Source organism: Hydra vulgaris, chromosome 05 (genome assembly GCF_038396675.1).
Source record: "Hydra vulgaris chromosome 05, alternate assembly HydraT2T_AEP".
Lineage (NCBI taxonomy): Eukaryota > Metazoa > Cnidaria > Hydrozoa > Anthoathecata > Hydridae > Hydra > Hydra vulgaris.
In genome coordinates, this window is record NC_088924.1 from 38,631,451 (window position 1) to 38,657,212 (window position 25,762).

Genomic DNA, 25,762 nt, shown 5'->3' on the forward strand with positions numbered 1-25,762 from the left:
AATATAATCATTTCGTCGCCATCATATTATTATTTTTAATATATTTTGAAAAAGTATTATTCATAAACCCAAGCAACAATGTAAAATTTAAGCAAATGGTGTAATGTTAATTTTCTCATATATCAAAAAATACAAGGACCTTTTTAAATATCTATTAACAAAGGTTTATGCTCAGTTGCCTGAAAGGTTACGCTGTTTAAAAATCGTTTGCTAAAGGCATTGTCAAAGGCTTTTTTTAAACGTTTTTACCTGACTTGATGTTTTATGTTAACGTTTTTGTTCTAGGAAGTATTTAGGAAACTAAAAAAAAATACTTTCATGAAATTTAGGAAGTAAAAATTACATATCAAAAGCATACATAAAAATCTTCTTATATATTATCTTATTTATTTAAAAATATTTTTTTATTGACCATCAATCAAAACCACATAAAACAGATTTAAACTAAAAAATTGTTGTTGTTGTTTTTTTAAGTCTTTTTAAAATTGTAGTTTGAGGTTAATGAGTTTTGAATACATTAATTTTTAAATGTTGGTTATCGATTTGATCAAAGAAAAAATTAAAGAATAATATATTTATATTAACGTCTTCATTTGATCTTTGATGATTTTATCTTTTTTTAGTCTATAGTTAAAATTTACCTGTTTTTATTCATAAATTTATTTTGCTTTTTTAGACTCGAATTTTTTTTGACAGTATCCTTTAAAGATTACTTTTTCAGTTTAATCGAGGCAAAATTACAAACAAGTAAATTGACTTGCAGATGTAAATAACTTTATTAAAGATACTCTTTTGTCTAAAAAGAACCAGCTGTCTCTAGAACATATATATAATATAAACATATCTACAGCAGAAAACAAAACAAAATTTTAAGCGTTCATAAAACATGGATTATCAAAGTCAGTTTTTAGGAAACCATTACAAACATTTAAAAAAAGTTAATTTTTATTAGTTTTCGTAACACTTGAAAACGAATATTTTTTATTAACTCATTTTATTGAACTATTTTAAACATTTTTTATACCGTTTGCAGTTTTAGTTGTTTTTTAAATAAAACTGTCATTTCGATTTTGAATATTAGCTTTTGATTGGATGATTACTATTTTTTTGTAAGGATTTTACGAAAAAGCTTTTTATTAGTTTTTGTTTAGAACAATAAACCAATCAAAATCTCTTTTCGTAGAGCGATAAAGTATTGTGAAACAACGAATTGTAAAAAAAAAAAAAAAAAAATAACACAAACAATAACATCACAACTGTCTGAACAAGATATTAGTGAAAAGTTTAATATTCAGGGACTATGTATTACCTCGTTGTTTTTTATTTATTTATTTTTAACTATGTAAATTTTACTATTAAATACTTTTAATTTAAACTATTAAAAACTTAATTTCCGAAATTATTTCAATAAACGTTTAGGGTTTTATAAATTAATCAAAGTTTATTTTTAAAAAGTTTTATTTGCGATAAGTTGATAAGTTTCATTTGTAATAAGTTGATAAGTTTGATTTAGACCTTTTTAAAAAAAATTTACAATGTTACAAACATGACACCAACGCCCGTTGAAAATGGGTGCAAAGTACAAAATTATGAAAGGCGACGATGACGAAAGAGAAGATGGAGAACAGTTACTGAAGTTAGTAATGTTTTTTACTATAAACAAAAAAATTCATTAGATTATATTTAAACTAGCATCGTAAACCCTTGAGTTGTTTATACTGCAAATTTAGCTGTGTTTTTTTTAGTTTCAATTTTTTTATTAATAAAAAAAATGACTAAGTGATTTTCCATTGTTTAAAACTTATAGATGTGACATTAGATGATCTCAATTCCGCTTTCATTTAAAATTTTTAAATAATACTCAAATCTGAGGCTCATAAACGTAGGTTGCTTTAGTACAATTAAAAAATATTTAGGGGTGATAAAAAATAATTAATTACGCGAATATATTTTTTGTGTGGTTATTAAGATGTTCCGATAAATTTAGTTGAAAGTTGCACTGTCGGTTTCATCTTATATTTGAAAACTTTCAATATTTTATAAGTCGTTGCATAAAGTGTAATTTCACGTACTAGTAAAAAGGTAAATTGTGAAAATAATATTCAGATGCCTTAAATGTAGTAATTATAAACACGCACGTCGCACAGTGGGGCAGAATAGCTTTATACTGGACAAAATTAATTTTTTTGCTTTCGATTTTTAAGTTAAATAATTATTTTAAGGAAACTTGATAGACTAAAGAAAAATACTCTATAGATTTTTAAACATTTATTTACAATTGTCAGAAGTTTTTAATGTATTTTCGAGTAATTTCGAGTAAAGTTTAAAAAAAAACACGGTGATAATAGAAAAAAAAAAAAAAAAAGTAAAAAGCTTGCATAAATAAATATTATTAAAATATATTCTAATCGGTTCATTAAAATAAATTACATTAATTCAAATTTAATTTAAAAAGTTACAAAAAAAAGTTACTCGAAAACTCGATTAGTTTTATTCGTTTAAATTTGCTCAAAACAGATCTAACAAAAAAAAAAGTCATTAGTTCAAGTGTTCATGACCTGGTTTTGTTACCACATTTCTATTGATGTAATTGACATTTTCCCTAATACACACGAAAGGGCTCAATAAGTGCAAAAAAAAAAAAGTTTCACAATCTGTAATCATCAGCAATTTCATTAAAAAAAAAAAAAGTCTAAAACTGCATCTAAGTGAGGACATAAACAAAAAGCGCATTGTTTGAAAAAATTAACTCAAGATAAAATATTTTCAATGCACTTTTTTTAAAGACCTATTAATGTATATTTTTAGCACTTTAAAATTATTTTTTTCATTAGCGGCAAACCTAAAATTGATTGCGGCATTTTCATTAGCGGCAAACCTAAAATTGATAACCTAAAATTGACCTAAAAAGATAGCTGCAAACCTAAAATTGAAGAGTTCCTGAAAAAAATTTGGAACTTTTAACAAACTTCAGCTTTAACACTATTTAAACAAAGTAGTACTGATAACTTGTGCAAGCGAGTTATTTTTTAAACAAAAGAATCGAGCTAGATTATGGGTTCTACAGGGTTAAAGGTCAGTTCTACCCTAAAAAAAACACGTGGGTAAGATGGACTAGAGACTCTTTTATAGATTACCACCAAAAAATGTTTCATACCGCCTCTTTCCATTATCGTCAAATGTCCAGTTTTGAAGCAATTCTGTCCCACTGTGCGTGGTTTCGTGTCGTAATTCGCTGTTCAAACTTAAGTAGAATTTTGAGTAATTTTTTAAATGAAAAGAACATGTAAAACATTTAAGTGAAAAATGCTTTACGGTTCCATTTTAATTCATAATTTATTATTTACTTTTTTAAATAATTTTTATATATTACATGATTTTATTAAATTTCCATTGTCCCACTGTGCGTGGTTTCGTGTCGTAATTACATGATTTCATTAAATTTATATACTTCACATTTTTAAAAACTTCAATCAGTGAACAAAAAAGGCTCAGGTTAAAAAATATTTAAGAACAAAAAAAAAATCCTGAATATGGATATATTCGGTACTCGACTGACATTGTCTTGACAACACGAATCATCTTCGTCGAAAATGGAATATTTTGAGAGCATTGTTGACTAAAAATTTTATTGCAATATCATGTTATTTTAAGAATAAATAGTTAATCAGATTAAGTATATACGAGAAACTATATTGAAAATTTATAATTTAGACTGTTAGATTGAGGTATTGTGTGTATGATTGAAGATAAACCAGTATTGCATTTTGAGTTGAGTGTACTTTTTTTTAAGTACTAAAACCATTTTTTAATTTTAATAATTGAAAAAAAAGACCATCATCATCTAACATAAAAAAATTGCTCTTAGTATATTCAATCTCTTAAATAAAATTGTCTTTAATATTCTTTCGCAACATAATATTATTATTGATGAAAATATACTCTCATACCATAACACTAAGATGCCTAGGGAATTACTTTTTATTATTTCAATTTATTTTTTATTATTTTCTTTTTAAAATTAGGTTTAAGTGTATTTTTTTCTTTTTTTTTTTTTACTTTTCTGTGAGTTTCAAAGTTTTGCATTAACAAGTTAGCTTGATATGATGCAAAAGTTTTACTTAAACATTCAGAAGTCACGTGGTGACGATGACATATGTAATGAATAGTATTAGAAAACCTTTTGAGAATTATATCTTTCATGATTAAATAAAATCAGCTAAAAATTCATCCAATTTTAAAATAAGAAATTCCTTATTCTTTTATTGTCTCTAACAATCGTCTAATTTCTCTTATCTATTTATTTTCTATTATATATATAAATATTTTATATATATATATATAATATTTGAAAGGGTAATTTACAATAGAATTTTTAACTACTCTACGTTAAATTCAATGCGAAAATCAATTTCGTTTGCAAAAATAATGTTTTACTGAACATATCATATTAGGGGTCATCCATAAATGATGTCAGAGTTTTTTCTCAATTTTTCGACTCCCCGTCCCCCCTTTGTCAAACTCTGTCAATTTCTGGCTAACCCCCCGTTATATATGATGTCAGTTTTTGTGTACTCCCCTCCTAAAAAACATTAAAAATGCTTAAAAACCATTGATTTTTTTTCTGACTAAATTATACATTTATATAATAGTAGATCTTATCAAATTATATTATATAATAGTCGATATCTCATTAAATATGATCTTCCCATGGGTTGTTGAAGTGATCATCGATTGAAACAATAGGTAGTGAATGCTCTCCGCGCTCTAAAAGGATATCGTATTCTTGAGGTACAATCAAATTCATTGCGTCAACTTCATTTTCATCTAACCATTCAGCAGTTTCCGAACTCTTCTGCATGGCGATGACTGCCAAAAATTCTGTCTGACGCTTGGCAGTGTTACGAACAGGTTGGACCCTATTAATTAGAGGGAGTGTTAGAGGAGAAGAATAGATAGAAGCGTGCTTTTTCAACATAGCTTGAGAGGTAAAGTAGATATTGCACTTTTTACAGATTCTATCAGCTAGGCTAGACTGCATTGATGGACAAAACGCATCATACGACAAAATTGGAAATCCTTTGGTAGTACGAGGAAGAATACTTTCAATGTTTGATGTGATGAGCATAAAGACGGATGATGGAAACCATTCTTTTGCTCCTTCTGAGACATCTACTGCTTTGAGCCCGTCTCTCGTTTGGTTGACAGGAACAGGTGGTGGAAGAAATCTTGCTCTAATTAGAGTAAAGTGAGAGCTTCTAATAGTCCGACAACAAGAACTATTTTCACATTTCACAATTTGAGTAAAATATTGACTTGTACGAAGATGATTGGCAATCCGACGTTGATCCTGTAATACAAGGCTCCTTGACTCTAGCTCTGATTTGTCTGGATCAATATACTCTGCAATGGTTGGATAACCGTCAATTTGTAGATCAGACCAAATATCAGCCAAAGCTTGTCCAGCAAAACCAAAATTCTGTTTTTCTAAATTTTCAACTATTGTCATGCCTGATTTAAAAAGAAATGTTGGTTATTATAGGTTAAAAATTATATTATTTTTACAAATTAACTTTTGTCAATGTTAATATTAAAATTTGTCAAATCACCTTGAGAATCAAGATGAGTTCCGTAATGTTCGTGCGGAAGAATCACCCCAGATAATTCTTTACTTAGAGGTGCCATTCATCTCTGTTGAATGCACTGCGGCCTGGAGCGTTTGTCATGATGAAAAGAGCGTCAAGGTTATTCTTCAAGAAATGGTAAATCCCGATTTCAATTACTTTCTGGTATCTGGGATTTTCGTCGGGTCCTCCATCGACGCTAAACACAACGATAGGCTTAACCATATTAGTTTGAGGATCTCTGGTAATAGAGTCGAATTCTTTGATATCCAAGAGCCGCTGAAAGTCTAATCCATGAGCGAAGGCGGTCAAGGATGCGCATTTTCCTGATCGAACATCAATGTAGGTAGGTCCAGAATAAGTAACAGCATCTGTTTTGCGAGACCATCTTTTTTGATCTTAATTTCAGCGTATACAGATGGTATAAGCTTGTGTTTAGCAGCCACGACCCAGTCGTGGTCCGGGAGAGTTACCCGTTACTTCAAATGCATCAACAACGGCGCCTGTTTTTTGGCTGATGTGATTTCAATTGACACTCTAGCCTTATCGTTTTGGCTAATGAAAGACACTTTATTTGACCCTAAAATAAAACAAACTTCTTCCAAATATTTTATAGTTGAACTGCAAAAGAGTTCGTCAACATGTTTTAAATGAGATTCATTCTGAGGACTGATCAATCTAACAGGGACTGTTTTGACGTGCCTTTTGCCTTCTAATGTTCCGTAACTTCTCGGAAGTAGACGAGTATAGAGAGCGCTCTTGCTGATTGCAAATCCAATTTTGTTCATCTCGGATGTCAATTCGTCAAGAGTTTTAATGCTCTAAATCATAAAGAAATATATTTGGATATAATTAACTTTTTTACAGAAAACGGGATTTATTTCGTAAATTATGTTCAAATCAAATCTTGAAATTAGTTGTTAATATTTCAAGGATATTTACAATAGTGCAAGTACTAATTAAGAGTAAAATTCTAACAAATACAATATTAACAAACATAGCTAAGCTATCAATACTCGAAGAACCTCTGACCGGCGTCTTTCATCAGCGGACAAACCATGGAGAGCAATATCCATAATCGCCTTTAAAAGAAGAGGCTGATATACTCTTTGGTGCCTAATAGACGTCCCCCCCCTCCCCCTCCCCCCCCGCTAATTAATTTTTCAAAAATTTTTCACCGAGTACATTCTTATTACAACCCCCCCCCCCCCCGGCTGTCAAATTTTAGAAAAAATTCCATCCAAGACAAGACAATTTTTTATAGAAATTTTCTTTTTCACTAATTACTTACGTTACGTAATATCATTCATTCAAAAAACTTTGTTTTAAAAAAAAGAACGTTCTATTTTCTTCTTTCTATCGTTATGTCACTATTCATTAAAAAAGAAATTTTCTTCTTTCTATGGTCACGTCATATCATTTACAGTACTTATTTACTTGTATACGTTGTAATATCAGCAGTACCGGATTAAGGCTTTGTTGGCCCTAAGGCACATTTTAATAAGTGGCCTGAAAATACAGATAATACGGACTTTCCCACAAAAAGAAGAAAAGTAAAATTTAAAAAAGAATATTTATTAGGCAAAAACTACATAATTTAAAATTTTTGCGCTTTTATAACTGCAAATTTGCCAATTAGTTCTTTGAAGTTGACCTTGTTGAGCAAATCACTTTAAATGCAAAGAAGTGAAAGTACAGAAAGACGCCGTTGAGCCATTGTTGATCGTTTTGCATCTTTAATTCTTTTCAATTGAGAAAACGAACGTTCTCCTGAACAATTGGTTGAAATCAGACATAAGTAGATCCGGAGTGCTATTTCAGTATTTAGAAATGCTTGATATACACCAGAATTGTGCAGCATTTTAAACATCTTCTGAGCACTTGAATCAACTTGATTCTGTGCACTTGATCCTTCTTCATAGTTTCTCTGTTCTTTATACCAGCACATAAATTGTCGAAATTCTGTTGGAAAATCAGAACAAAGGTCTTTCGAGTACACAGTAACCATTCCTTTAACAGCAATGTCAATATCTTCATCGGTCATGGAGTCATACTCAGTCAGAACTCCAAATCTCTGCAGCACAATTGAGTAAACTTTAATGCGTTTCTTTAATGCATTTTTCAGCTGATCGATGATGACACAGAAGGTATTGACCTTGAAGTTTTGCTGGTTTGACATCCCTTCCATAGCATCTGCGGCATCTCCATCATTGATTTGTTTCTTACGCTTTGGTTGTCTTTGACTTTCAGATTTATATGTGCTGTTGCCACAGCGATCACCTGCCTTCTGATTATAATCATCAAACTTCTCTCGGCATTCATCCAAAAATATATGCAAGCTCTTCAGCAGACCAATAGCTGGAGTTAATTCGATTGTAGAACTTTGCAATAACTTGCTACTAATGTTGAACCTCTGCAAAATGTCATTCCAAAGTTCACACAATAGGGCAACTTCAATAGTATCCATGTGTTTGACCAATGAACCCGCTTCATTCCTTGTGCTACCATTCTGATTACAATCCCCTGAGATCTCCTGAAGAGCACTTTGTAATTGGTGGTACCTCTTGAACACTGTTTTTGCAGCATCAGCTCAAGCAGGCCACCGGGTATCTGATGGGTATTTTGGAACAAGGCATTCTGGTTGGTTTTTAACATGGGTCATCATGACATCCCAACGATGTGTTGATGCTACAAAGAAAGTATACAGGCGATTCAATATGTTAAAAAATGAAACTGCTTCAACGCAACAATCCACAGCTGACTGGCCAACTAGGTTCAACGAGTGGGCAGCACAAGGAATGTAGTCCACTAAACTGTTTTTGTTTTTCAGGATTTGTTGCACGCCAATATATTTACCAGACATATTGCTGGCATTATCATATGTCTGATCACGGCAATTTTTGTAGTCGATGTCTTGATCTGACAAGTACTGAAGCAGTGTGTCAGCAAGATTCTGCCCTGTGTGACTGGATATATTGATAAATGTCAAAAAACGCTCCACAGGCTGGTAATCCACCATATTAATATAACGAAGAATGATGGTCAGCTGGTCACAATGGGTAATGTCAGGAGTGGAATCTACTGAAACTGAAAAATACCGTGACTTTGAAATCTCATCCTTTATGAAATCCATAACTTGTTCACCCATCATTGCAATTAATTCTTCACAGATTGTTTTTGATAAATATGAGGTGTGACCGCGTCCGCGATTGCCATAAGTACAGATGTGCTGGGACAAAAATGGATCAAATTGACCAATCAGCTCCAAGATGCCCAAATAATTCCCATTTTCTCTGGAGCCAACAACTTCACCTCGAAGAGGGAGACCTCTCTCACAAAGAAAAGTAATAGTTGCAACACAGCGTGACAGGACATTTCTCCAGTAATTGCGCTGCTCCAACATATTGTTGTGCAATTACTCGTCAACTCTCCCAGCAGCAACACTTCTTTGACTAAAATTTGAGAACTGATTGTATGTGCTTTGCACTGATTTCATGGGATTTTAAGTATTGTGTCATATTTTTCCAATCCTTAAATCCTGAGCCAGACAACTGTGACCGGTCAGATGAAAACAGAATGCAGGGAAAGCAGAAGACACATGTCTTGGCTGGAGAATAAACAAGCCTGTCACAATCAACGATACCACCCTTTGGCAAAACCCGTTTGAAGACACTAGAATTTAGGAAGCGATTCACTCCACTGTATTTCCGCTTTGTTTCTGGATAACTGTCTGCCAAGTTTCGAAAATGGATTGTTCCAAGGCTGATGCACATGTTACGCACATGATCTGTTATGTCACCAAAACTCCCAACATCATTGGGAATGGTTCCTGAACCAGTATCAGCTCTGTCTTCAAATTTTTCAGTATGTCCAAGTTCAAATGAAATTTTTGCAGCCTCTTCCTTGTGATCAATACCTACCTGAGATGTTGATGAGGATGGTGGGGAATTGAGAGTAATATTATCAGTAGCATCAACCTTGTTCGTGGCAGTGAAAAATGAATTGATTTTGGGCATTTTCTTTAACAGTTTATCTTCGTCATGCATTTTCTTCTCTAACTCCTTCGCTCGCGCCCAACCACCTTTACGTATCGACATTAATCTAAAAGTAAAACGTAAAAGTGATCTTTAAAAACGTTTTTTTATGTGTTCAATAGCATAATTATTCGATTTAAAAATAATTGATTCATAAAGTCATATCATAAAATGATGTAAAATTTTAAAAATTGATTTCTTGTGAACTGCATGATAAGAACATACAAAACCTATATATAATATAGATTTTAATATTTGAAATAATAATTTAAAATCAAACTACCACTATACCAGAAGAAAATCATTTGATGAATTTGGTTTTGAACTACCAGAATAAGCACCAATTATGAATTCAGATGATGGGGTTTCTAGAATGCACCCACATATAACCCAAAATCATTTCACTATGCTGTTAAAGAGAGGTAATCCATCAATAAATAGACAAAGACTCAACTTGGAAAGATCAGAATTTATATTTTGTTCAATTAAAATAATAATTACAACAGAAATCTAACAATAATGATGACAGCGTCAACATAATTCATTAAAAATTATAGATTCCTATAAGTGAAGGATTTTATTTTCGTTTATTTCAGGAGCATGGTGTTCAAAAATTCATGCAAATTACTCACTGGGATTGATTGTTTGACTTATTAATGATCTGCTTCTTATACCCCTAGGTCACAGAACTGAAGTTCTACATGTATAGTGTATATACGTTTTCTATGTTATAGCAAGAACTAATTTATAAATTAAAATAATATTAATTAGAATATGTAAAATGGATATGTGATATAATAATGATTAAACATATTGTTTTATATATATATATGATAAAAAATCATACATATATATATATATAGATAATAATGTATGATAGTGAAAGTCAAAATGAAAGTCACTCAGTATTGTTGAGATACATGGATCTAATCCATATTATATTAGTGAGCTTTATTATATTAATATCAACAATAAATAAAATATGTGACAAATATGTTTTGATAGAAACATTTAAGATATGGCATGTTGAACAAAAAAGCTATACCCAGTTCTTTCTGCAGTAAATGTGATGCTTTTTTCTTCTTTAAACCTACTAATAAATTTAAAGGATTACAATTTTATAACAATATTTTAAATCGATATTTTAGAAGGAAAAAATTATCACTTATAAGAATGAATTAGTTACAATTTTTGACACCGTAAAATTGATATATGAACAAAATGTGTATAATAATTGGAATAATTATAATAATTTCATCAATAAAGATAAGACAAATATAAATTTATGTAAAAATTTTTTGTGGCCTGGATTTTTTGCTGGCCTTAAGGCATGTGCCTTATTTGCCCAAGGGTTAATCCGGCACTGAATATCAGAGTGTAAGAACGAAATGGCGACTACGAAAAGAATTTTTAAAAGGACAGAAAGAAGCCAATATAGTAACGTAGAAAAAATAGAGCTCGGAAAAATTGTGGAAAAGTTCAAAGAAGAGTACGATGCCGAAGTGATAAAAAACAAAGGAAAGACGAAATACGATGCAAAAAGAAAACGACACGTGCCAATAAAACCGACAACTGGATATGTTGCAAAGTCTGTCCGATTCTTTTATACTTATTTGGTCGATGCAAAAGGTGACGACCCTGAATTCGTAAAAGCAGTTAAACTTGCATCCCGTTCATAAAACGACCTAGAGCGTTTGCAAGATCCTTCCTCTTGTCCACCGAAAAAATCGCGAGGAGCTGGTGCTGGTCGTAAAGTGAAGGCCCCAGAAGTAAGAGTAGAATTATTCCACTGGTTCGTAGACGTGAGAGAATCGTTGAAGGGACGTTTGTTCAAGCTGAAAGCACAGCAACTTTATGGCGAATGGCTAATTCAAAACTCAGTTCCTGAACAAGAGAAACTCAAATTTAGTAATAAATGGATTAAATCCTGGGAAAATGAATACGGAGTCAGCTTAAGAAAACCGAACAAACGCTATTCAATCAAGCAAGAAGATCTTCTGATAAGACTACGTGATTATCTCCAAAATGTCTGGACAGTTCGAAATTTCTTTATCGAGAAATATGGGGTTGATCCTCCTATTATAAATGGGGACCAAATGCCCCTCCACAGAAATGAAAGTTCACAGGAGAAGACAATGTCGTTTAAAGGTGAAGAGACATTTGTTAAGGAAAATCATAATCTTTCTAGGGAGCGCGTTACTGTATTCACACAGGTTTCAAGCGTTTCAAACATTAAATTGAAGCCTGAATTCGTCTTCAAAGGTAAAGGAGTTATAGCAAAGGTAGAAGTTGATAATGTCAATTACCAGTGGTCCCCAAGTGGATCTTATCGATTAGAGCACATGATCAAAACGATAAATAATCTCCCGAATCGTTTCAATCCTTTCACACAAAAGAATTTTGCAATTTACGTCCTGGATGATTACGCTGTCCACCTAATGCCAGAAGTTAGAAAAGCTCTTTATCAACGCGGCTACATTCTAATTGTGATGGGCGGAGGTATCACTGGTTTCATTCAAGCAAATGATACCGATCTACATCGCCGTCTTAAGGCATTAAACAGACACGAAGAAATGGATTTGATGTTAAAAATGCTGGAAGTGGATAAAAAAAAAGTCCCTTCACCGAAACACGAAGATATGGTCAAAATGCTTTTGTCTGCTTGGAGAGACGTTCCAGATGACTTTGCTGAGGTATTGAAAAAACTGTTCGTTACCAGTTTATTGGATAGATCGGAAGATCACCTGGTCTCAGACAAACTGTTTGCGCTGATCGGCAGGGCATGCAGACATTTCGAAAGAAGCTAACAGAATCACCTGTGTCAGTAAACCTGCAGTCGGTTATCAAGAACCTGATTCCACCGAAAAGTATTCGGAGAAACCACGAGGGTTTGGAATTGTTGGATTATATCAAGGACGATCTTTACTTATTAGAAGACGAAAATGGGAATGAAACTGATGGCACAAGTGACGAAAGTGGAAGTGATAGCGAACAGAACAATGCTGAAACACAGCCTGATTTAACACCAACTGTGGCGGTTGAAGCTACAGCCAATCCTTCCAATACCATTCCATCACTGACAAATGTCAGTGATTCAGATGATCCATTGATTAATAAGGACGCAACGTTTTTAAATGCACTGCAGAAGGTGTTTGAGGAAAATGAAACTAGTATTATTTTCAAGCCACATCTAAAAAAAATAAAATCAGCTTTTTACGAGGCTCGAAAAAGCGTCAAGAAACGAATAAAAGAGACTCATGATAATACCGATGTTGAGCAAGAGGACGAGGGTAACATATTTGACATTTTACAAAATATGTAAAGAGAGAAACTTATTTGAACTGGACTTCTGTTGATATTTCTTCTTTGGACTTTAGTACTTTTTTATTATATATTTACTTGTTTTCAGACACTAATATATATGTAATTAATTAACAAAAACATTACTTAGTTATTGCTTTAAGTATTTAAAAAAACTCGAAAATTCCCAACCTCCCCCCCCCCCGCTTATTCCAGCCCCCCTGCTTATTAAGTTTTAGTGATATTTCTCCCCTTCTATTAGGCACCAAAGAGTACTTCTAATGACGGTCGACCAGATTTCTTTCTGATTTTTTCAAATCATCCTCTTCAGCTTCAGCAATGAATCCACTTCTCTTTCTAGTCTTCAGTCCAGCAACTTTACAATTAAAAGCTGCAATCTCAGAATTGAGTCAATCTTGAGCCACTGTTCTTGATTTTTTTTGATTTTTCGTGGTCAACAAACTCAAAGTTAATGCATTTTGTTGATCATCAATAACAGATCGCTCATTGGTGGGCTCAACAAACTGTGAGGAATTCTTGTCAAATTCAAGTGGAGTATACAAGGGGGTAGACTGTTTTGGAGTATTGGCCCAAAATGATAATTGCTTACTCTTGAACTTTTTTGCCTTTTCATTAAATAAATTGATTAAATACATTACTCTTGATTCAAGATCCTTATGCACCAGTTTCTCTTCTTTTAATGAAATCCATGTACTATTGACTTTTTTCTGGATATTAGCCTTTTTTTTATCGGGATGAGCATTTCCATACGAGACCATCAATAAGTTAAGTAATGCGGTTTTATCCATATTTTAATATTGATTTATTAGTATTGTTTACATCACAATTAGAATAATGATTTTGCTCATCGTTAGCGCAAGCTTTTTAAAAGAATTTCTTCAACCCGCTAGGGAAAAATTAGCGTTTCGAATTTTTGATAGACTTTATGTGTTTGCATTGCATCACGTTTTACAATCCACTAGAGAGCAATTAGAGTTTCGTTTTTGAAATAACGACAATTTAATTTCAAAAAATGACAAATTTATGAGTTTACTTTTATGAGTCTACTTTGAACCACATCCGTTAGGGAGCGAATAACGATTGTGAATTTTATATACAAAGAGTTAATATTTCTACATAATTTGATTCGCAGTCAAATGGCAATATATTAATAAAACGATAGTAATTTTTATTTTACGTTAGTAGTTGTTATTTAATTAATTTCTCTGGGAAACTTATTATATTAATTTACAATATTACATTATAAATAATTTAATAAAATATAATATCAAGTTCCCCGCATTTAACATTAATTTCCCCACAAACAAAGCATCATTTCTATACCATTTAGTAGATGTAAATACCGTTAAAATCTGGTCATTAAAACTAAAAAAATAATTTAAATTGACATCATTTTGGCCTCCACACCCCCTCCCCATTTTCAATTAATGTCAAACTGTCCAGCACTCCCTTCCCCTCCTCCCCCCTATATTTACTGACCATTTATGGATGACCCCATAACACTTTATCCATATAACACTTTATGCATTATGCGTAAATGAAAAGATATCTTATCAACTTGTGTATTCTAGAATCTTTGTATAATTAAAGCTAAAGATAAATATGATTTATGAACTGATAACTCAATGCTAATTTTGCAAAAATAAACCGGACCACTTTTCGTGGTCCGTATCTCTGGAATAAAACAGTTATACCTAAATCGGTTTTTGTATTTGAATTAAAGTTCCTTCAAGCAGAAGTTAAAAGAAATTATTTTTTCACTTTATCCGTTTCTAATGACTTTATCTCCTTTATTTTAAACATGTATTTAACTGTGTTGTATTTACTACTTTACTACGAAAATTATAAGATTATATGATTTAATTATTGTTCGAAACTATATATTGTAATAAGACTTATATGGCTTTATGATGATCAATATTATCTTCTAGAAGTCCCTTCAACACTTTTTATAAATATGTTTATTTTATGTTGCCGTAAAACATTAATATGGTAAAAATAAATAAATAAATATCCAATAATTTTTTAAAAATGTATTTTTAAAGTTGGCAGTTTTTCAAAATAAGTATTTTTGAATATATTTCAAAGATAGCGAAACAATTTCAAGAATATTTTGCAGAATAGATATTTCAAGTTTTGAATACTTTATTTTTAATGGTTAATGATATAATTTTTTTTTTGAAATAAAGCGAGTTCAACTTTAATTATTAATAATTACAGATTTTATATCAAATACTAAAGCAAACTAAAACTTTAATTAAAAAGATTTAGTCTTTATATTAATATACTAAATTTACTTAATACTTTTCATATAAAAATTTAGCTCAGCAAACAAAAAAACTGTATAAGTTTAAACGGAGAGATTAGATAATGCTAATGCATTTTTATGTCATAAAAAAATATCTGAATTTTGATTTTAGCAATAGGCTAATTGTTCTTTACTATAAACTTTCAATACTTTACTAAATTTTTTTGCTAAATGCTAAAAAAAAAAAATTTAGCAAAAAACAGCGTTGGCATAGGTAATATTTTATAGTTATTTTATGGTAATAACAACATAATAAGGGTGGTGTTCAATTAGTAAAGTTTTTTTTTAGGTTTTTTTTACCATTTGTAAGTTTGAAATCTACGTAGTTATTTAGAATACAATATCAAGATCAAAAGGTGGAACTACAATGAAATTTTCAGGATATATTCATTATATTCTTATGCAGGAGTTGTACTAAAATTAGGTTCCATTATAACTCAGTTCATAAAGTATTGTCAGATATGTCCACTGTCTGACATCTGCAGCTGGTTAAAGATGATAAACTTACCTTTAATCTTAAACTATATGTTTTCAAAACATGATTCTAGTACAACCAAGGCCGTCCTGAGGCGGATAAAGGAAGGGGGAGAAGGAGAAGTAGTATTAAAATTATTATCAAAAATTAGTCGGCAAATTTGGACACTGGAGTCGGCAAATTTCAGCCAACAAGGACATTTTTTTTAAAAATCTTTGTCAGCAAAATTTATCTCTCGGCCCTGATTAATTAGGGCCGTGTGCAATTTGCAAATTAATTTGTAAAACAGATACGTCTCGCCCCCTTTAAGATCTCTTCGTTACTTTGACCATTATCACATTTGCTACACTACTGGTTAATAAAATTAAAAATATATTTTTCAATTAATTTAAAATGGTTTTTTCAATCAACAAAAAATCACTACTTTGCTTTAAATGAGATTTGTGTGTTTATTGGCAATTCTTGCACATATCATTGACCATAGTAGAACAACAAGATCAACACAATCAATCGTCACAGGATTTGCAACGCATCCTTAATTTTCGTTGAGCTGTAACTTTATCTCCAAAAAAAATATCACAAGCACGACATTTTTCAGAACTCAAAGAACCGTCAGTTAGTTTTGAAATTATGAACAAATTTTTTATTCAAATAAAATACCATGGTGTGTGTACATTATAAAAATGTCAAAATTTACTGGTAAATTTACAGGTAAAGTAACCGGTAAATTTTACATTTGCAACACTTATCAACATTTCACAATATGAATTGTCTCCTTCGTTGTTTATCCTTGAATGACCGAAGTTAGAGTATTTCAAAATTTTACTAATTTTTATAAAAAAAGTAGTTAATTTTCAAAGGTTAATAATTTTACATGGTGTAAATTACATGGTGACCGAATTTTACATGGTGTAAATTACATGGTGACCGAACTTTGGGCATCTTTACGGTATATAAAACATTAAATTTGCTTTTTTTAAAATTGTTTATCTTTTTAATTGTTGCACCAGAACTAACGTAAAACAAGCGCCATTTTTAAAAAATATACAAATACGTGATGTGAAAAATACCATGTGTAAATCATGCTATAAAAATTGTTTCCTGGATTACCTCAGCGATTCGCAATAAGAAATAAACATGGAGGTCTCATGGTAAACTAACGCTTTACAAAAACATTCAAAAATAATGTTATTAAAATGGCTCGTTAAAATTTAACTTATGTAAAAAATTGCTTTGCTATGGGAAAACAGTTTCCTAACGAAAATGGGAAATCTAATCATCACGAAGAGTAAGTACAAAAAATAAATGTTTGAAAGTTTAATCAAAATCTAAAAAAAAAGAAGTCTCATATTTTACTTTTATACTTTTATACGTATATATTTAGTTAAATTGAACATTTTATTGATAAATATTTGAGTTTAAAAAACTTTTTAACAACTTTTTATGCTCAGTTATTAAGAAGCAAAACCTTATTAGAAATGATAGCAGCTTAAACAACTATTATAATCATTGATATATGCCCATAAGCTGCTTGCTAGTCATTTTTTTACTTTTCTTTTACTAATAAAAATCAAAGTTGTGGGGCAGATGCTGTAAAGACCAATTTTTGAACCATTAAATTAATAGGTATGTGGATTGAAAATTTTAAATTGATCAAATACAAAATAGTTATACATCATTAGAAAGAGCTTTAATACAATATTTTAATAGTGAAAAAACTTTCAAAATCGAACAATTCTGCAAAAAGTTATGAGGTTTAAAATATTTGAGTACCAAATTTTTAATATATGGAAATGTTGAAGAAATTGTGGTCAAAATTTAGTTTTTATTTACCTAAGTTATTATGACTTTGTCAATTCTTATCTAAATACATATAACTTAGTATCAAAAGATAGGTGGAGCATTGGGCTACAAATTTATATAGGTTTCTACTGGGCGTATCTTGGGGGACAGAGGGGGTAGCAACATGTCAAAATATGAAAATACATGGATATTTTTTTCATAAAACAATTTTTTTTTTACAAAATTTGTATTTTTTCATACAAAAACTTACCAAAGTTTGATTTTAAATCCTAAACAAATATAATAATTGTAACTAAAAGTTGCAGGAGGATGTTGTGGTGATAGCTTAACACACCCTAGAGTCAAAAATATTTAATCAATATAAATAAACTTATCTTTTTAAAATAAATGTAATTAGTTAAACTAATTTACAATTTTATTATTATTATTATTATTATACCATTATATTTTATTATACCATTAATAGCAAAGTTTTCATGCAAAAATTCTTTTCAACATTATGTCATCAGTTATCAAGTTGCTTGGTAGACAATTTAAATAATTACTAAACTTTTAAAAAAGATAGCACTAGCACTCTTGCTCAAACTTCTTTTTTTCTTTTATCCGTTTTTTGGCATTTGCAAAACTGCTTCTTTAAAATCTTCCTTTTTTTATTGGCCATTTGAAAAAACCACAAAACTACATTTTTTACATGATATTTACTGTTAAGATAATCTAAAGTTCTATTATTTTATCTTAATTTGCATAAAATATAACAAACTGTTGCATTAGATGATCTTTCTTTGGCATTGCTAATCATTCCCAGAAACTCTTTACTTTTTATATTGTAAAACCTTGCACTTGATGCCTCCTTCTTGAGAGTCTTGGTCATTATTATTATATAAAAGAGCAAAACATGTCTTGTATTGACAATTTTGGAGATCTTCTCTACCAGAATAGCTTGTCATCAATAGAGCATTAACTTAATGAGTTGTTTTCAATATATTTTACTGCAGCTGAGATATATATTTACAAGCTTGAATTTTTTTCAAAATGTTTTTTACTTACTATATACCTTCAACATGATCAAAAAAAGTATGCTCAATCGATATATACATATTTTTTTTATCTGTGGTAAAAAAAAAAACATTGAATTTTTATCTAATCTAAAATCATTTTGTATGTAATATCGAAATTTACTAGCAGTAAAAAACACTGGTAAATATAAAATATTTTTAAAATAAAAAGTCAAAACAAAACATCTTAATTGTTGTATGTAAAAAGTATATATATATATATATATATATATATATATATATATATATATATATATATATATATATATATATATATATATATATATACACACATATATATATATACACTAGGGATGTGACTTTTTGGCAAATTTTTGGTATCTCCAATTACCAATATAAAAAACAGATAAACTTTGGTTTGAAGGTAACTGAAAAGTCATCGGTTTTATTTAATTTTTGAGAAAGTTTACCCACCATGACCCTTGATTACACACTGGCTCCCATATATCAGTGAATTTTTTTTTCTTAGTATATCAACCTGGGTCTCAAAAAAACCAGAATTTCATAGTTATTTTAAAATTCATGTGTAAAAAATTGTATTTAAAAACTAAAAAAAAAGTTTTAAATAGGCTCCTAAAAATGTCATCAAGAAAGTTCAGTAAATTAACAATGCACTAGTCTCCAAATTTTGCAGCATTGTTTCATCTTTTTATATAAAAAACTTGTTAAAAAAAGAAAATTTTTATTACAAATAAATAGGAATTAGTTTTCTTGCTTTCCTGTGCAATTATAAAAACTGTAATGTTTAGCAACGACATTTGAAAAACTAATTTTAAAATTGTCTGTGTTTCTAGCACAATTTATAAAGTATTTCCTTTATATACTGACTAAAAAAAGTCCCGAAAAAATTGTATATCAAAAAATATTTTTATTTTTGTTATATTCTTATCTATTTTTTTACATTGACTTATATCAATTTAAGTTGTAGAAAATAATAAACGCCTAAAAAATAAGAAAGTAAAAAGAATAAAATATATAAGGTATATTATTTTTTTGACAAAAATTTTCTTTTTGTATTATTAAATTTTTTTTAGCTTCTTTTATTTAGATTTTCTATTTCGTCTTCAGTTCTTTTCTTCAAGTTGCTGTTTTATTCTTTAGTTTCTTATTGCTTTGTTTTGCCGCAAATTCTTAAAACGCTTTCTGTATAAAAACATGGTCAAGTTGTCTAAAAAAATTACTTTAGGCATGGACCTACAAGGCTTGATATATATGTATATAATATATGTAATAATGTAAATATATTAAAATGCACTGTTATTTTGTTTAGATTTACATTTACCATTTAGTGAATTTACTTTTTTTTTAAGGAAGTTTTAAGTTAAACATGAAATTATATGTTTAAATTTAGATATAAAGTTATAGATTTTTTAAATATACAACTTCATATTTAACTATAAACTTGTGATTAAAAAAATCAACAAATATCTTAATAAAATATTATCAAATGAAAAAAAAAAGTTATACAAATCTGCCCCCATATCCGCTGTTAACAAATTCTGAAAAACTGCTACATTTTTGTTTTCTATGAAATTTGGCAAGTACATAAGAAATGTGCATCAAAAATTGGATAGGTTTGTAAATTATCTGAGCATATCTTCAACAATAACTTGATGTGAGAACAACAACCTAATTTTCAAAATCAATAAACTCAATACAAAATTTACCAACATAAATGTCATATAAAATTGTTTAACTATTCTTTTTTTCAAAAATAGTCTAGCTCTATATATGTTTCTAAAAAGTGACACTTTTAAAAAATGTTTATCTGATGCTACCTAAAAAAAAAAAGTTTAAAAAATGTGACACAGAAATTTTGCACAAAATTTGGTTCCGTGAAACGCAATTTCTGTATACCTAAAATTAATCATTTTAGTCAATTACTGCTTTATAAGTAGTTTATGTAGTAGTACAAACTGCTTACTGTCTGTACCCTGTTTTCTTGACAACTTTAGTTTTAGAGAATGCATTTAGTTTTATTAGTATTTCAGTTTGATCTTTTAAACTAACCTAGGGCAACGGTGTAACCCATGAAGATGTTTATTACAGATTATAAAATCTATTCAAAATAAAAATAAAAAATACACAAAGTGTCTTAATTCTGCTATACAAATAAAATACTATAGTTATTAAAAATTCACAAGATAAGATAAAATATGTCAGAATTTGTAAAATGGTGCTAAACTATGCAAACTTTGTGTAAAATCGAATCAATTTTAGTATTTCTCATTCCTATATATAATTAATTTAAAATAAAAAAATTAATTATTTTTGTTTAATTACACGCTGTGTCACAAATAAATGTCTATGCAGGAGCAATATTTACTCATGAGCAATATTTATTAGTAATCTCAAAAAGTCAAACTTAACTAACTTAACTACAAACTTAAAAAATTTATAAAAATATAAATTATGCATTAATGAACTCCCAATAATTATAAATATCATTAAAAACTTTCAATAATTAAAAAAAGTGTTAACATAAATAGTTTCTTTTGTTTATTTAAATTATTTTTATTTAATAATATCTTAACTAGTAGGTAAAAGCTTCATTTAAGTAAGATACATCATAATTTTATCTTCATTTAAGCGAGGTACATCTTAATTCAATAATTTTTTAACCAGATCACATTCCTTTAATATATTAAATACTTGCTATAAATTGAAAAGAAATAAAATAAAAATTTTTTTTACTGTATTTGCTACTTTAAAGCTGAAGGAGCCACTTAAGTTGAGGAGGCTACTCATTTTAAAAATGCCACAATCCTCTCTTAACTCTATATCCCTCAAACACAAATCTTGAAAAAGTTCTTGCACTGTGAACCAAGTGAAACATGAAATAATTTGATACATAAATTTGTTTCCCAATAGTTCAAGTCGTGTGATTTTTTTTTCTGTAAAAATTAGAATTATTGTTATTATTTTTTTTCACTGTATTTAATTTCCCAATGCTTTTTAAACATACAAAAATAGCTAATTTGTTTTTATTGGTTTATAAAAAATGTTAGGTTTTTTTTTTGTCAACCAATATTAACCAATTTATTTTATTATTATTTTATATAACACAACTATGTAATATGCACTATTGAGATTTTTTTTTTTTGTAATAGTCATAATTTTAAACTGATCCTATCCATGAGGTCACATTAACATCACAAAACGTGATACTATTTCAAATGGAGGAAAACATTAAATAAAAGCCCAATATTCATGTTATTAAGTTTTAATTTACTTATTTATTTTATTATTCAACACCTTGTTTATATTTTTACTGCAATTTTACTAGTATTTAAAATGAGAGGAATCTTTAAAGAGAGTTTAGTCTTTAAAGAAAGTTTTTGCATTGTAAATTTTAGCTGTGATAAATGTATGTGAGAGGAATCATACATCAAACGCATTTTAAAACAAGTTAATGTTTTTATTACAGCAATTTTAAAAAAAATGGTACAAAGCAGCAAGACAATAAGTAATAATGAATCTTTTTATTTTGACTTGTTTTGTGACAAATTTGCTGTTATAATAAAAAAAAATTTAGTTTAGTTTAGGCACCCAAACCTGTATAACCAGTTAAAATCAGCATTGATATGTCACTTAATAGGTATACCATGGGCGTTTAAGAAATAGATATGTAACTCTTTGTTGTTTTGATGAGTAATGCTCAGTTAAGTGCGCGCATTGTGGAATTTTTTTAAGTTCATATCCATTTATTTTAATATGGACTTTGATGTTGATATCCTTAGAATAACTAAGAAATTATGATTTGCTAAATTTTTCATTTATTTTTAAACTTGATTGCAAATGATTTTATCATTTTTTTTAAACCCCATAGTAATGAAGTAATAGAAACAACATTGAAACATCTGTTTACAGATTAATTTGAACTTGACTTCAATAAAAGTTGAAGAAAAAGTTTATAATTTTTTATACAAAAACAAATATTACATTTTTACAATATACTCATCTGTGGCCTGCTTTACAAAGTCTTTACTTATTTTTTTGTCACATAAAACTCCATTGACTTACGTTGTATTACTGTGAATCAGGGACAGGTAATGGCTGAGGCTTTTTTTTTTTGTTCAACATCTGTATTAAAAGCAAAACTTCCCCTTCCCTCTTTTTGGATCATTTTCAGCAGCAAACAAGCAACTTTTTATTCTATCAATTCTTGTTGGCATTGTAACTAAATATTCCTTCTCCCATTTAAAAAGTTTTTTGGGGTTGTACTGCTAAATACCGCAGCTAACAAGCGCCTTTTTATTCTATCAATTTTTGTTGTCATTTTAACTAAATATCTCATCTCTTGAGTTCACTCAACAGTAAAGAAACAAATAGAAACAAAATCTGAGTAAAAATAAAAATGTAGCTTTAAACTATTAAAAACTTTACAACTCATTTATTCAAGGTTTAATTACAAAAGTCTTTTTAAATAAATATAATAACGAGTACAGTGACATCGGCAAGGAGCGTGTAAACTTCCAAATAAAATGCTCTCCTTGGTGCTCTGTAACAACGGTTAGGTCTTTTTGGAACACCTTGATAAATAGATTTTAAAAAATAAGTTTCTATTATAAATAATATAAAAATAAAGTATGACAGTATAGTATGTTTTAAAACTCTTTTTTTTTATTATTATTAGACAAGCTGATTTTTACGTGTTACTTGGCATAGAGAGAGATGCTACACCAGATCAAATTAAGAAAGCTTATCGGAAGGTACTAAATTATACTATAATGTCCATAGTATCATGTGTTTTATAGTATAATGGTATTATATTTGCAAATATTATTTTCCACAATATGCAGGGAATTTTATTATTGTACATATGCATATTTATTTTCATTTTTGATTATATTAGATGGCTTTAAAGCATCACCCAGACAAAAATCGAGATGATCCAGAAGCAACAGAAAAAGTATTTTATAACTTTTTGTCTACAGTATCTTTATTTTTGTTAGTATTGTATTGTTCTATTTATTGTTTTTGTTTTTTTGTTTTTTTTCAATTATAAGTTTAAACAAATTGGTAGCCAAAAAAAAATAACAGATAAAAAACTTTTGCATAGAACTTTTAATTTGCCTTAAGCTTAAAAAAGTTTGAAGATCTCTCTCAATGTTTACCTACTGCCATAAATCTCCCTGAATGTAGAATGATTTTTTAAAATGGTATCATTTAGTCATTTCCTAAATTTTTGTTGAAATTTATCTAGTATTTCTATAAGGTTGAAAAAATTTTTTACACCTGACCAAAAAGGTGGATCAGGTGGAGATTTTTTTTTAAACATCTTTGCTTCCAACAAGTCTGCAGCAGCCACTAATAAAAGGTGGAAGTTACTGAAAAAGAAAAGATGAAGATTGTAGAGCAAGATAACAATTGATGGACGACTTAAAGAATTGCAAATTATATGAATCAGGAAAGTATGATGAAGGAAGCGAATTCCAAAGAGCTGATGTTCGAGGAAAAAAACTAGACGAATAAGCGTTTTTGGAGCACTTAGGAACAGTCACAGAAAAAGGATGAGAATTAATTGAATGACGAGTAACACGATAATGAATTTTAGTTGATGGCACAAGAGACGCTAGCTCTTTAGAGCAGTGCCCATTATAGTATTTGTAGAAAAGAGAAAGAGAAGCAACATTATGACGATGTGATAATGGTTGGAGGTTGGCTGCAAGAGCAGGTCAAAGTATGTTTACAATGCGTTTTTGCACCTTGTTTAAAAGAAAAATGGCATCATATTTTATCTGTATTGAAGTTCACCAGCCACTGTGAGCCCCATGCTGTAGCAGAAGTGAGATCCTTTTCAAGCTCAAATGCCCCCTCCAAGCAATCAGAGGGTGTTGGTTTCTTATCACGACAAGAATAAATGGTAGTATCATCAGCAAACAATGCCACCTTAGATGTGAGAATATCTCGAAGATCGTTAATGTAAATTAAGAAGAGTATAGGGCCAAGGATAGAACCTTGAGGAACCCCTGAAGTTACAGAATAAGAAGAGGACAACTTTTATACTCCATCGAGGACAACTTTTATACTACAATTGGAAAGGAAGGATTCAATAATCTTAAAGATGTTGCCGGATACACCATAAGAAGAAAGCTTATGGAGAAGACCAGCATGCCAAACTTTATCAAAAGCTTTTGAAATGTCAAGAACGATGGCCTTAACCTCTCCACCTTTATCTAATACACGATAAAACCTATCAGTTATTACTGTTAGCAAATCAGCTGTAGAGCGAGAAGATCGAAATCCATATTGATGGTCAGAATGTAAGTTATTAGATTCAAGATGAGAAATTAAGTTTTTGTTAATTAGAGATTCAAAAACCTTGCTTATGATAGGAAGAAGACTTATGGGACGGTAGTTAGATGAATCAGATTGCTCTCCAGAATTTTTGAAGATAGGGATAACAGATGCCGCTTTGCAGCAGGCTGGAAAACAAGACTCTGATAAGCACTTGTTGAATAGTTTTGAGAATATAGACGACAGCTCCGGAGAACATTTCTGCAAGACAATAACAGGTATGTTGTCCGGGCCACAAGCTGTAGAAGGAAATTCACATTAGATACAGAAGCTGGAGTGATATGAATGTCAAGGAATTATTTAATTAAGATTATTATATATTAAGCAACTGACAGAAGTAAGATTTAATATGAATCACCCTGGAAAAATTTCAACAAGTATAAATTAAAATAAAATGATGACTGTTTAGTGATTTGAGTAAGTCTTTGATCTTACATTTTAAGCTCAATAGCTGTGTAAAAATCTAATAGGCATAAATTCATAATGGGATTACCAAAGTTGTTGTTTAAAATACTTTAAGTTGCAATTTTTGTTTTAACAGTATTTATGTTTTTAATAAACAAACACCAGGTTTGAGGTCAAATATATGTTTTTGTATTTGGTAATAATAGGCTAAATTTTTGAGTTTTTATTATTATTTGATTAAAAAAGTTTTTAGGTTTGTATTTGATTAAAATGTATTTGTAGTTCCATCAAGTTTTGTTACGAGATTTCATTGGATAATGAAAATGCCTAATACTTATAAATGTAACTTTAACTCAGATACTTTTATATTTACATCTTATAAAAAAAGTTATTCAATATTCATATCATATTTTCAA

The 25,762-nt window shown here is 29.6% G+C and overlaps 1 protein-coding gene across 2 annotated transcripts in view; it reads left to right on the top strand.

The window, feature by feature from the left end:
* Positions 1-1,486: 1,486 nt before the first annotated feature.
* LOC100196995 (dnaJ homolog subfamily C member 5) overlaps positions 1,487-25,762 on the top strand; it is a 42,879-nt gene continuing 18,603 nt past the window's right edge. Inside the window, exons 1-3 of one of the 2 annotated variants that reach the window (XM_065798122.1) lie at positions 1,487-1,636; positions 23,278-23,353; positions 23,497-23,553. In XM_065798122.1, coding sequence (XP_065654194.1) covers positions 1,569-1,636; positions 23,278-23,353; positions 23,497-23,553 — 201 coding nt within the window. In that variant the 5' untranslated portion in view covers positions 1,487-1,568. Of the gene's footprint in view, positions 1,637-16,849; positions 17,051-23,277; positions 23,354-23,496; positions 23,554-25,762 lie in introns of those variants that run through there. The other variant, XM_065798123.1, reaches the window with a different exon arrangement.